The sequence below is a fragment of the Eschscholzia californica genome, unplaced genomic scaffold (genome assembly GCF_041429995.1).
Source record: "Eschscholzia californica isolate CP2 unplaced genomic scaffold, dmEscCali1.0.p SCAF_3, whole genome shotgun sequence".
Lineage (NCBI taxonomy): Eukaryota > Viridiplantae > Streptophyta > Magnoliopsida > Ranunculales > Papaveraceae > Eschscholzia > Eschscholzia californica.
Window position 1 is genome coordinate 55,158,109 of NW_028238420.1, and position 14,344 is coordinate 55,172,452.

General features: G+C 36.5%; 2 protein-coding genes across 3 annotated transcripts; one reads left to right on the forward strand and one right to left on the reverse strand.

The window, feature by feature from the left end:
- Nucleotides 1–1,537: 1,537 nt before the first annotated feature.
- On the reverse strand, nt 1,538–7,743 carry LOC147552029 (uncharacterized). 2 transcript variants are annotated; one of them, XM_086666057.1, is made up of 8 exons: nt 7,602–7,743; nt 6,316–6,480; nt 5,252–5,431; nt 4,664–4,746; nt 3,403–3,570; nt 2,479–2,589; nt 2,189–2,255; nt 1,538–2,069 (listed from the first exon to the last, which is right to left on the reverse strand). In XM_086666057.1, exons 3-8 carry the CDS (start codon nt 5,370–5,372, stop codon nt 1,792–1,794), a joined length of 828 nt encoding a protein of 275 aa, XP_086522183.1. In that variant the 5' UTR covers nt 5,373–5,431; nt 6,316–6,480; nt 7,602–7,743; the 3' UTR covers nt 1,538–1,791. The 2 variants fall into 2 exon arrangements, with proteins under 2 accessions (XP_086522183.1, XP_086522184.1); XM_086666058.1 differs by lacking the exon at nt 7,602–7,743 and having other exon boundaries at nt 6,325–6,472.
- A 2,576-nt stretch (nt 7,744–10,319) lies between these two features.
- LOC147552030 (thioredoxin M4, chloroplastic-like) lies at nt 10,320–12,826 on the forward strand. The gene is made up of 2 exons (XM_086669347.1): nt 10,320–10,867; nt 12,251–12,826. The coding sequence occupies exons 1-2, from the start codon at nt 10,321–10,323 to the stop codon at nt 12,562–12,564; spliced, it is 861 nt and encodes a 286-aa protein (XP_086525473.1). The 5' UTR covers nt 10,320; the 3' UTR covers nt 12,565–12,826.
- The last annotated feature ends 1,518 nt before the right edge of the window (nt 12,827–14,344 follow it).

Consider the following 14,344-nt stretch of genomic DNA (forward strand, 5'->3'; position numbering starts at 1 on the left):
AGTGCTTTGTTCATAATAATTTAGATTCATTTACAGTTTTCATCCATATACTAATAGTTCTGTCTTTTATTTTTGTTTGTAAATTTTTTATTGTATGACGAGCCTAGATTTAAGGTTCGCACCGGGCCCCCACATTCTCAGGCACGACCCTGTGTTAATCTAGGTGATTCGTAACATCAGTGAAGAAAATTGCGTTATGTAGCACTTCCGGATTCTCGTAAATTATGGATTGCGGTTGTGGTGCGTACTTGAATTTTTGGTATTTAGATGGCGTTCTCTCTATAGAATTAGTTAGATTAGCTATCAACACATTCTAACGATCCATGTTGCAATGTTTGATATTTCTTTCTTCATTTTATCATTCGTTAGATATGTATCCCTTTAATTATGTAATAGATACAAAATATAGTTGAATAAAACTATATTTGTGTGAATATATGTCTTTTTGTTACGTTGTTCTACTAGCCAAACATCAATGTCTGGTAATCTTACTATTTGTTGACTAATTGAACTGAACGGGGATGATTGAAAGTTGAAAAAAAAAAGAATAACACAAGAAATTGGTTGTAGGTTGCAGCCCTTTAACATTGCTGTATGAAGTGAAAGCTTTGACAAGTGGAATTTATGACAAAATTACCCGCAGTTTTTGTAAGGTAATGTTTTAAGTATTCTTCATGTATTTATCATTTTTACAGCTCCTGATATGAAAATTTTGCATCTCTTTTGTGATATAAGATGATTACTTGCAACAAAAAAATATTTGTAAATGAATGGAGATGTGGGTTCTGGTAAAAATTTTGTTTATCTTACATTGGTATGTTTCAATTTGGGGTTTCGGTAAAAATAATTAGACTGTATTTTACATGTATTTTTCATACATGTTTATCTTACATTGGTATGTTTTCAATTTGGGGTTTTGTTTATCTTACATTGGTTTTTGGTATGTACTCAACATAATTTGTGTCCTTTAACAACTACTGGATTTGATTTGCACCCAGAGTCCAGATGAACTATCCCCCACATGAATGAACAAACGTCAAACAGGCAGACATATATAGATATGAGAGAATGACAGAGAATCTCAGTACTGGGGAAAGATAGCTTTGAACTTTGATTTTCCTAAATGAATAGATACCAGGTTTACGAAGACCTTAGTTAACTATTTCTTGAACTGGGGCGCGATAATTGTGAACTGCTGCAGTAGCTTTCGCACATGACACTCCTTTCAACCTCCCATCCTCGGTTGTGCTTTATATCAGCCTTGGACATTCTCAAATTTCACGAGTGATATTAGAGATGTCGCCTATTAGACCTTCTCACTGCACCGACACCACTCCGCACTCATACATATGGTCTCCTAAAAATATCATGTTATACCCCACTTACAAATTTATTACATGCAACAGTAATTCATCCCAAGAATGAGGGTCATAGAATGTATAAACCACAATATCACATTAATAAGTACAACACATTCATCAGCTTCAATCGTGTAATGTGGGATTAAAGGATGAAGTGGTCCGTCCACAAGATAACATTAGAAGTATAGAACTTATTCTTAAATTAAAGCAAAATTGTTTGTCAGACTTCAAGTTAGTTCAATCTAGTTTTGTAAGAAACTAGTTTCAAAGACTCTAACCGGAAGAGAGACGAGACAACAAAGTGCACAGACTAAGAAAAAGTTTACAAACCAAAAGTTCGAACAACTTACAGCTCTTTGTTCGAACCAAAGTTGTTAACTCTTGAAATACGAAAGTAGTCCTGCTGATACGATTCCAAACAGGGGTAGTCTTAAGCCGAAGAACTCATACTTTGACTACTTGCCCTGCCTTTACGGTTCCATACGGGAGTAGTCTCAATAAGTTGATGTGGAACCAGTCTCCTCTCCCGCTTCGAAAGCTTGCGGAAATTGCTCACTCTCAACCTAGCTACTTCAGCTTCCTCTTCGGGGGTCATCTCTCTAACAACTACAGTTAACCTACATTCAGGCCTCACTTTTATTCCAGATCTTCCTTTGGCGTGATATGAAACTCTTTTCTTGAAGAAACCTTTTCCAACAAATGCTTCAGCTGTGCAGTAAAATTAGGAAATAGGTCAATATCTTTAGTGAAATAATATAAAGTAGTAGTTGGATTAGAACAAGATAAACAAATTCCGAAAAAATTTAGTAGCTTAACGACTTATATACCAACTAACAATCTATCCGGATCCAAGCCATGATTATGGGTTGCATTTGCTCGAGCTGAGTGTATAACCTGCATGGGAAAAATTTTGTTCACGTTAATCAGAGATTTATCAAAATAAGACTCACTGGTAGATTCCATTACTCGATTTTGGTCTAATTCATTTTTTATCTGCATTCTTTTCAGCCAAAAGAAGATTTAGAAATGATAAAGACTTGGAACCTAGCAATAAAAAGATCTTGTTTCAAATCAAATTCCTCAACAGCTCAACTATAATGATGTACATCAGATTTACCTGATAGACAGTCTTTGCTGATCGCTTTACTGTCACTTGCAGTTGCAATAATGCATCTTCCACACGCATCCCACGAACCAACGCAGCTACGAGATTAACTTTCTTGGGACTCTGTAAATGAACAAATTGTAAAACTGAGTATACAAAAGACGAATCTTAGTTCTTATAACTCATGGACGCCTTCATGGTTGGCTGCTTCTTACAGAAATGTCTGATTAGATGTGTCAGTGAAGTACAAACTCCAGCAATCCAGGTAGGAATTATTATTGTTCTTCTCACTTTCTTTTCGTTTTATTTCAGAAAAAACACTTCTGTTTATCTTTACCACAGGAAGATTTTGACCAACAGAGTATCACTTGCCAAAGTTTATATGTTAAGCCAATATACTTCAAACATTTGAATTTTATACACTAATGGGGAGTGAGCATACAGAGACCAACTTAGAAACTAAATTGGGTAACCAGTCAACCACAGATTTCAGATTTTCAGTATACCAAATCAAAATACTGATATGGAGTCCAATGGGAAGATATGTGACTAAGAGACGCTTCTAACCGACTAATTTTGCCCAATAAGAAACTTTAGAGCACAGACAATAAATGTCGACAAATGCCTAACTAGATAATATGGTTCTTTACATAAGTTTAGGTCAAAGATATTACAAATTCATAACTAATACATTACATAACTTCCCAAAAAGAAAATCCATTACATAAATCATTTTCAGAAATAGAGTCCTCGAAACATATTTGATGTGCAGAACCTTAAATTAATACTAAGGCTAGACCTGAATACTTAAAAAACGCAGCACTGGGCACTTCAGCAGTATTTTATTTGCTTTAGTATGGAAAAAAAGTTAGGAGAAGAAGCGAAGCAGTAACAAGTAACTAAGTAAGGTAGGTGCAACACATGTGCTATTCTTACCTGCTTTATGGCCTTCAACACTGCTTGAACTTTAGTACGTTTAGCAACTGCAGCTTGGTCTTCAGTTTTTCCACTTCCCAGAGCCAAAACAGGTGACGACAGAGGAGAAGGGACCGGAGTTTGATCCGAAGATGACTCTTCAAGCAACTTTCTTGAGGTTGAAATTCCCTACAAGAAAAAGAATGGCACCAGACTAAATTTAACATTACAAGAATAACAAAGAGAACAATAGTTTCTACACTTCCATTTCTTAAGAGAACAAAAAATAGCACAAAATTCCATTGACTAGATAAACAAACTTTTTTATATGGGCCTCTCTATTGCAATGTTCATGTTACAAACAAATAACGAAAACTTGAAACACTTGCCGGCAATAAAGAAAATAATAATGATAGCAGCGACGAAGACTTCAGCCGAGTTTAGACCGAAACCTGACGCGGCATGCCACGTTGGAATTCTCGTCCCGGCTGGTGCTTCTTTTCATTTAAAAACCAGTTTTCAGTGCCTAGAGAGTTCTAGTTTAGCCCACCAACCCTATCACGTTATAATCTAGACCATCGATTTTGATCAAACGGTCCGGATATGATAATAAGAACGGGATATCGAGACCCTAGAGATTAAACTCCCCCTTCATTTTTTTTTTCTGCTTCTGACCTCACCTATTTTTTTGATAAGTTGATTAAATTAAACCCAAAAAAACTATACAAGAATGGTATTGGTAGGATCCTATAAACGGTGGAACCTAGCACAGCAGACAAAGTTTGCTGTCAAAACCAAAATTGCATCGTTTTGATCATAGCCTCGCGAGAGACAGAGAAATCAATGAAGGTTTGCCCATGTCAATTGCATACTCCAACGAAAGTAGTTGCTTGGATGCTAAGGATGGCCACTTGTGTATCAGACTTCTATCTTTAAAGATGATTATGTTCCCATCCTTCTAACTACCCCATATAATTGTTTGGGGTATGATGCTTGTTGTATGCGAAGGACAGTGAGAGATTTGAGGTTTACACAACCAAGAGTTCACGCTAAAACCTTAGTAACTTAGTTATCTATTAATATAATGCTCTGGAGATCTTTCTTTTGGGTGCATGTAATATGTGTGCGTGAAAAGAACCTAATGCTCACTTCCACTAAGACTTCAATTTGGAAAGTGAGGAGAACATATTTGGTCTTTGAAACTTCACACAAATTGGTAGGCAAGAATGTGACTAAGTTAAAAGAAAGTTTTTCAAATCTATGCGGTACAAGTTAGTATTACCAATTGTTGGAAATACTGATGAAGAGGCCGAAGGGTGCTTGTTGCAGAGGAATCTGATGTTCTCATGAGATGATGAAATTGCCCTGAAAAAATCCATATTACTAAACTATCAAATTTCTGCAATTAGAAACAGGGGCGTCTTATTTTTTGTACTGAGTAAAGTAATTACAGGAAGTTAATAAATACATCAATTAAGTTGACTGCTGGTTGTTGATCTATGTGACTAAAAAAATAACAGAAGAACCGTCTTAGAAACGCTCAATTAAGAATAAATAGGATAATGTTGTCAACCAGGACAAGTTCGAGTTAGCTCCCCCGGGTGATATGAAGAATATCAAGGCTTGGCACGAATTATAAATGTTAATCAGAGGTGACTTTATTAGTCGAGCAATATAATGCAAATCAGGGTTTAGAGTCTCTCATACAGACCTTACCCGCCCAAGTTTACAACTGTTAGCCAACATGTGTAATGTCTAAGGTATTAAACAGGCATTGTAATTTGAGAGAAAATAATTAGTTTTGAAAATGACCTTAAATCACAATCTAATCAATTACAAATAGAGGTAGAGAGAGAATAACTTAAATTACCTAACGGAGAAGAGGATTTGATGTGAGTGCTTGAAAAGTTGGCAGATGCAATGCAACTTGCCTCCAACTTTTTAGCAGCATGACGAATTAGTGACTGGCAATGCCTTTGCCACCCTACCATGATTAAAAATCTAAACAATCTTCAATCAACAGTCTTTACCAAGGTAAAAAAGCATCAACCTGAGGAACACAAAAACATGAAAGTAATTGAAAATGAAAATTACATAATAACTTTAGGATGATTAACCAAAAAGGATTTAATACAAAAACAGCTAAAAGAGTTTCCCCATTCTAAATGCTTCTTAGAGCATAGTACTTAAAGTATTTTCTTTCTCTCGGTTTGTACGAACGATTTTTCATGCGCAAATTGATACCAAGGAACAAGCAATGCCACAATTGGAAACTTAGGAATGAAATTGAAATTTTTTTTTAACAAGACCATTTCCACAAATTGCAATAAGAAATTGACCCAAGAACTCAAAAGACAGAGCGAGATTTCATTAGTCCAAAGTTTCATACAGTCACTGAGATTATTAAAGGAAAAAACTCGTAAAATCTAACCCCAATTTGAACACAAGCCCGAAGTCAATCATTCAAAACCCTAAAACCCATGTATCGTGGTTGCTTCAGGAATCGATTTAGATCAATCTTGCAGGTGGAAAACCATTGAAGAACAAATTTGCCCAACATAAATTGGCAAGATGTGTCGGTTGAAATAGGTTGCTTGAGTTTTTGTAAATATTTCTTTTCTTGATATATTCATTCAAATTTTCAAGAAAAAAATAATAGTTTGCTTGAGTTGCATGAAAGTTAAACAAAACCCTAAAAAAGCTTAAACCCCAGCATTTGAAAACTCTTAAGGAATGCCACGAGAAGTGAACACTAGAAAATTGGTAATTTGATAAACCTAATGAAAAGGGTTGACTGAGCAAGTGTGATCAGGGTTACGTTTTCCATGATGAAATTTAATAAACCCTAACCCTAGATTAGCAAACCAACAAAGAGAAATGAGCAAAACCTACAAATATTAATGGAGATTTTGTATGATGAATCAAAAAACACACCTCGATTACCTTCAGTAACCAATGTTTGAATCTAATAAAATGAACCCTTTCTATGCTTCTCAGTTTGTCTTTCTTCAACCAGTGAAGAACTGCTTCACGGCCGGCTTTCTTCTTCTCGTTAGGTCGAGATACAGACCATAAAATATAAAATTAAAGAGTTAATTCCTATATGGCCCCCTACTTTGTGACCAGCTTCCTTTATGGCCCCCTTTTTTTCGTAAATTCAAATATGGCCCCCTTTTTTGATGTAATTGTCCTAACTACCCTTCCTTTAAATCTTTTTTCAAAATTAAAAATAAAAATAAAATTATAATTCCACCTCATTTCCTCTCCCACCACACATCTCTCTCCATGTCAACTCTCTCTCTCCACATCACCTCTCTTTCCAACTCACCACTCCTCTCTCTCTCCAACTCACCTTCATCTTCTCCGATTAAGGTCGCCGGCCGGAAAATTTTCCGGCAGGCGACCTCAAAAAAAAAAAAAAAAAAAAATTTTCCTCTTATCTCTCTCTCTCTCTCTAAAAGCTCCGGCGAAGGGGGTTTCCCTTCGCCGGAGCCGTGAACAGACCAGATCGGTCTGTTCACGAACAGACCTCTAATGGTCTGTTCGTGAACAGACCGATCTGGTCTGTTCACGAGCAGACCTGTAATGGCTGCTCGTGAACAGACCAGATCTGGTCTGTTCACGAGCAGCCATTAAAGGGCTGCTCGTGAACAGACCAGATCGGTCTGTTCACGAACAGACCATTAGAGGTCTGCTCGTGAACAGACCAGATCGGTCTGTTCACGAACAGACCATTAGAGGTCTGTTCGTGAACAGACCGATCTGGTCTGTTCACGGCTCCGGCGAAGGGAAACCCCCTTCGCCGGAGCTTTTAGAGAGAGAGAGAGATGAGAGGAAAATTTTTTTTTTTTTTTTTTTTTTGAGGTCGCCGGCCGGAAATTTTCCGGCCGGCGACCTTAACCGGAGAAGATGAAGGTGAGTTGGAGAGAGAGAGGAGTGAGTTGGAGAGAGAGAGAGGTGAGTTGGAAAGAGAGAGAGGTGAATTGGAGAGAGAGAGAGAGGTGAGTTGGAAAGAGAGATGAGGTGGAGAGAGAGAGGGGTGAGGTGGAAATAATTTTTTTTAAATGTTTTAAATTTAGAATTAAGAAGGGTAGTAATGACATTTACTTGAAAATAGGGGGCCATATTTGAATTTACGAAAAAAAGGGGGCCATAAAGGAAGCTGGTCACAAAGTAGGGGGCCATATAGGAATTAACTCAAAATTAAATGAATAAATTACAATTTCACCCCTACTATCTTTATGAAATTGGAAAGAACCTGATGATGTGGTCTTCGTCACGCTCCACCCCTGGCTAGAACAAAATCCCAAGTGGAAAATGGTTGTTTGATGGCCTAGGAGAATGTCCAACCGGTTAGGACTCGGCGTCCAAATATAAGCTCCCTCGACTCTCAATTAAAGCTTTGTCTTTTTTCTAAATCTTTTGTCTTTTTACTGGATCAATCAAGTTTTATATTGAACAACTTAGATTAAAGCAAGTTTTTTTTGAAGATCGTTAATGAAAGTTTAATTGTTGGATCATTGACTAAATTCTTTTGAAGCTACGGAGATGAATCATTGAATTTGACATCTTCCATGTGTAAACAAGAAGACTAAAATCTAAATAGATAAACGATTTCAAAAGTAATCAAGAGTTTCTTTACAAATCGGATTCAAGAACAGATTTGTTTTTGATTTGTTCGGATCTTTATTTTCGTTCTAGGTATGATTTAGGAAACAAATGATTTGTCTGTTTAATGTTTTGTTTCGTATTTGATTTTTTTAAGAAGAAATATGATGTGGCTCAGTTTCAATAGCATATCAATGTTTTATTTTTCTTTTTATCTCGACATCGAACTTTTTTCTTGTTTATTAAGATCGTAGACAGAAATGTCCAAAGATAATTTAAAATGAGATTAAGATTTGTTTGATACGTGGGAAAACAGGGTTGAGAAAGTTGTTTTCTTGAGAAAGTGGACTTTCTGTTGTGTGATAAGACTCTATAGAGTAAGAACTGATTTCTTATGAGAAAAAAAAGTGGGCAAAATGGCTTATTTCTTTCCCCACAAAAAAGATGGGAAAATCCATTTCCCACTCTTAACATAAACGCGTTCTTTCTCCTTCTTCCGTAACTTCCTCATCTCTCCTCCGGCTACTTCCTCTCAATCTCATAATCTCAATCTCCTTCCTCTCTCTAATTGAACTATCTGTCGGAATTTCTTCATTATTCTTGTGATCCAATTGTGATTCATGGTGATTATTAAACCTAACACTATTCCATTAGATTGTGATTTCAATATGAAAATTGCTGATTTGGTCTTGTTAGTTCAAAGAATGAAGATGTTGGAAGTGGCATTGTTTTTGGAATTTGAGATTTATGAGGAGCAAAGGAAGATCTACAGTGACACTAAGAAGAAGAAGAAAGAGTGATATGGGATTACTGGTGATGGAGGAATATGAATGTTACGTCTAAGTTTGAATTAACCCCAAAAACATTTCTTGATCTTATCAATTCCACGTAAGAAACAACAATCCTAAGAGCAACTCCAATGTGTGTGGGGGGGGGGGGGGGGGGGGGGCTGGGCCCCCAACCCACGGAGTCCAACCCGGGAGTCCCGCGGCTGGGCTCCCGGTGGGGCTGGGCCTCCCAACCCCAAATATGGTTGTTGGGGGTCTCCCAACTTCTTTATTTTTGTTTATTTGTTAAAATTTTTCTTCTAAACTAATTTTTTTTTCAAAAAATATAAATTGTTTTAAATTTGTTTTTCCAATCATTTCTCTAATTTTTTTCATCTTTTCAAAATTCTTTCTCTCTCTCTAACATAATATTAAATTTCAATTTTATATTTGAAATTAATAATTTATAGTAGCAAATTGAAATTAAAAGTCTGCACACGTACATTACACACATACATAATTTAAATTTGGGAACCCCTGTTAGGAGCCCGACATTGGAATTGAAAAAAGTCCCGGGCTCCTAAAAATCAAAGGCTCCCAAAATTGGAAGCCCGAGCCCCACATTGGACTTGCCCTAACCAAATCGTGTTAACCCAATAATATTCACCTTTACCCACAAATCGGAACCTTCAACAACACCGTCGATCTGTCGACCTAAGACAGTTATATAACACAAATATAGACAACCCAAATCGTTTCACCTACATGATATGAATACGAACCTGATCTGCTTGGGTATTTGCTTTATCATTATGCTGGTAGAAACCTTACTATCAACCTTGAAGATAGACACAAATCGCTTCACCTGCAGTCCCCCCAGCCTTAAATAGAAACTCTAAAACCCCAAATCCGATATTGGAAGATTGATTGAACCAACTTGAAACTCAATTCATTTGCAATTTTTTGGTTGAAGATAGATTGAAACCCAAACCTAAAAATGGAATTAACATCAATCTTGAGAATCCTAACCCTAAATTAAATTAGAAAAATAATCCAAATTTTAAAAGCAACTCATTTTCTCACTGCCCCATCAAACACTTAAAACTGAAATTCAGGTGTGAAAATTTTCATTTTTTTGCCCATTAGAAAAAGCTGGTTTTCACATCCACATACCTTCTCACGTAAGAAAATTCTTACCCATTAGAAAAAACCGGTGTATTTGTTTGATAAAGTCTTGACGAAAAATCACATTACCTTTAATAAGAACGAAATCCCACGTAAAATCTTATAAATTTTTTTTTTGAGAAATCGACTACGATCTATACATTGATCAGTGCATATACTATGTAATGCAGAGGTTCCAGATTCGGTCCCATGAAAGTGTAAATCCAAAAATATTGAACTTGAGTATAAATAAAGTAGTTCATGTAGGCTTTAGGCCATTTAATTTATCAGTCTATAAGCCAATTTAATTTGTTGGACTTTACGTTCAGTAGTATTTCGACAGCTCGATGTATTAAAAACACTATAAAAATTGGATATAGAATAGAGACACATGAAACGTATGGACTTGTCTGTGCCTCCACACAAGAAACGTGTAGTAGAGACTCACATGCCGAAAATGTCCTCCATCTATTTGCCCCCCCTATACATCTTTTATCCCTTCTTTTATCTTTTCCAAGGAAAAAAAAACAAACAAATACCAATCAGATCTCTCTCCTCTCTGCTAAATCCAATAATTAGGGTTTTTATTGTCTCTCTCCAAACTCTTCTCGGACAAATTCTTCTCACCTCTCACTCTCTCAAGTGTATCAATTCATCTTCCTCTACACATCGAAGTTTCAGATCAAGAAATATGGCTGCTTTAATCGAATCAATCACTGTTCCTCGCTCTTCTCCCCTTTTAACAAATCCTTCTGCACCTGTCATATCATCGTCAACGATTTCTGCTTCTTACGGTAGCAGAAAAAGTACTAGTTATTTTCCCGGATTCAAGGGGTTGAAGATTCAATCTCCAAGGCGCACTTTAGCATCATCAGTTGGATTCAGAAATCACTCAGTAATTCGTCGGCAAGGAATTGTATGTGAAGCTCAGGAAACTGCTCTTCAAGGTTAGGGTTTCTAAAATAATTCCTATTTTAGGTGTTCGAATTGATTTACTTACTTACCCTCTGTGATTGCATCTCATTTCTACGTTCAATTTGTACTGATAACCTGTATTTTCTGTAGATCATAAGAGTTAGGAAATAGGACTGATATTTTTTTTTCCTTGGGAGATGATCAGTGAATCTCCATTTCTTCTGATAACTTGATGGTAATTGAGCTGTTCCTCCTCTTAAATCCACAGTTTGAATTGTCCTAGAAGCTTAATGAATCAACTTGCTGTGATTGCTCAGTAAGAGCACTTCCTTAATTGACTTCATTCGACTACACCAATTGCCTAGACCAGAAGTTCCAACTATATAGAGATTGACTTAATTTTCAAGTTATGCTCATTGCTTCCTCATTACAAGGGATTGATACATCATGAAGAGATAATACAAAGATACGTCGAGATTCATGAATTGAATAAGTATTATAACTGCTTGATTTGAGCCCTAAAAGCCAAGCCATATACATCTACCCTTAAAGGCCAACCTAAGGGGGGCCTAAAGGCCATCTAATCTTCCTTTACTTTATTTATACCCAAGTTTAATAAATCTGCACTTCCATCGGATCGAACCTGGGACCTTTGTGTTGCAGAGTGGGTGTCCAACCACAACACCAAAAGGTGGTCAACATTTTAGTACCCAGTTATACGACTCATACCACTTACCAGTGTCACTAACGTCCAATGACTATTATCTCTTGTACTCCTTCCCAAAGAACATCTTATGTATCATTAGCTCTATCTCAAGAGTACAGTTCTATGATTTTAATTATTCAGTAAGAATTTGTTGTATGGATCAAATATCTTAATTAAACTTTTCTGCATCTTTCGCCTGACATCACAATCCTATTACGTGGTTGTTGTTCTACATTTTCAACATGGCATACTGGATCTTTTTCATGCATATGATTGATTTTATGTCAAGTTTCAAGTATATGTAGAATGTGAATATTCCTTCTGAGCTTCTGGTCTTCGAAAATCTTAGAACAAGTTATTGTCGATGGAAAAGGGAAAAGTTGATGAAACTCAACCTTTGGTGTTCTTTCTTACGCTTTCAACTGTTGTAATGAAGAAGAATCATGAATATGGAAACCATTGGGCATTTCCTGGTCCTCGACTTTCAGCGCAAGCGTGAACTGTCAGATGTAGCGACCCAGGCCCTTACAAGCCCATCTATTGTCATGTGTGCAGTTCACCTCATCCATACATTTTATGCTACATGGTCGCTGAAAGACTTGCTTACCTCAAATTTACTTCTGTGGCAAGAAATCATGATAAATACAGGAGCCAGTACCATAATTAAACGATTTTACTGATAAAATCTATCTGGTTCATGTATCTGCAGTACCTTCGGTCACCGATTCATCATGGAAGACTGAAGTCCTTGACAGTGATCTACCTGTGCTGGTTGAGTTCTGGGCCCCTTGGTGTGGGCCTTGCCGCATGATCCATCCAGTCGTAGGAGAACTCTCGAAAGAGTTTACAGGTAAATTGAAATGCTTTAATCTGAACACAGATGAAAGCCCAACAATTGCTACAGAGTATGGAATCCGGAGTATACCAACTATCATTATCTTCAAAAACGGGGAGAAGAAAGATGCGATCATCGGCGCTGTTCCAAAAACTACATTAACAGCCACTATCGAGAAATTCCTCTAGAGGTATAACGGTTCATATGCTAATGTTTGTGGTCTCCATCTTTCATCTTCTAAATTCTTAGTGTGTTAAACTTGCTTGATTAATCTATCAGTAGTGTATAGTTATCGACGTTGTGATTCACTAGTTTCTTGTAGAAGGTATCTGGCAAGATATTGAACTTTTTAATTAGAATGCCGGAACGAAAATAGAATTGGAAAACAGATTGGTACTTGAACTCCAAAAGGAACTCAAACATAATTCAAAGTTCAGAATCCCTTTCTCATTTTCTTGTTTTTGTTCATTTTTCAATCTGAAATGGGCCAAATAAAGGCTATATATATGTAGTATATATGGCTAAATTCTTTAGCTTGAGAGCCTTTGATAGTGGATTACCTCATTGACTCTACTAAATTGGTCTTTCCCTTGTCGCTTCCTCCTCTAAATAGACGTCATAAACCCTTCTGTATTCAGCTAGTCCCACTACATGTGAAGAAGATGGTCTTTTTCGGTATGTGTGATGGTCATTTGCAAGAGTTTCTGTTACCTGAACACTTGAACCACAAGCTTAACTTATGTAAAGGAACTGGTGGTATTATGCATCGGAGTTCCAACAAGAGAATGTGCAGAAATGGAGTGAATACTAGCTGGGACAATGACGAAGAAGTCACCTAGATTGTGAGAGCCTTCATTTGTTGTTGTCTTCAAGAAGGTAAGAGCGTTGTGAGATCTGAATCCTGGGTCGAATGTCGACGCTTCCTTCAAAAGTAGAACCACCACTGTGGGCTTTTGGTATAGTCATTTGTGATCATACATCTATAAATTCTTTCTCAAGACTAGATTTTGTAGAATTAAGTCTTTCACACTACAATGGAAGAAACAACAAGCTAGCTCCTGTTATAACAAAAAAGACAAAGCTCCACATAAGCACTTCGTCCATAATAACTTTAAGTTCTTCACTGTATCTTTGTTTTTCTAGCTGCAACAAAAAATAAGAAATATATATATATATATATATATATATATATATATATATATATATATATTTTCTACATGGTGGCATTTCTGGCCGTCTTCTTTGGGGCACGTTTTTCAAGTACAAAACTTTCTTCTTTTGTTTTCTTTCTCCAACAACTCTTTTCTTTCATCAAAGGGTGCCCTAAAACCCCGTGGTGAACCTGCTGCAGGCGCCATTAATGCAAATTGTGAGAGGTCCCCTGTGTAGTATGAGGCCTTTAGCCCTTCCTTCAAATTTAACAAAGTTCTTACTGTTCTTCGTGATCAGATGTTAATGGACAAAAGAAGTCTTCATCCATAATCGAACAAATAAAGTTTTTATCCATAATTAAACAAGAAAAAACAATAATGAAGACAAATAGAGTAGAAACCTCTAGATCCTAATATCTTGTCATCCATACTCAAAATCTAACCACGTCTATAAATTTCAATGCACTAAACAAGTTAGAGAGGAGAAAATAAGTTTTGGTCGAAGCTTCATTTCTTTGTCTTGCTTTTCTTCTCTTCTCCGTCTTCTTCGTAACTAAATTTTGATAAAGATCGGTGAAGCTTCGTGTTCCTTTTTTTTTTTGTAATTCAGAAGGTTATCGACTTCGGATTGTTTACGAAGAGAAAGTCGGTTTTATTAGCTAAGGGTATTTCTCAATAAACCCTGTAATTTCTTGAGAGAGAAAGAGAGAGTCAGTTTAATTCACACACAAGTCACAATTGGGTAAGGGTAATTTTGGAATGAAAAATATGTAAATTGACCTAATCGATAGTATTATTTTACACACAAGTCACAATT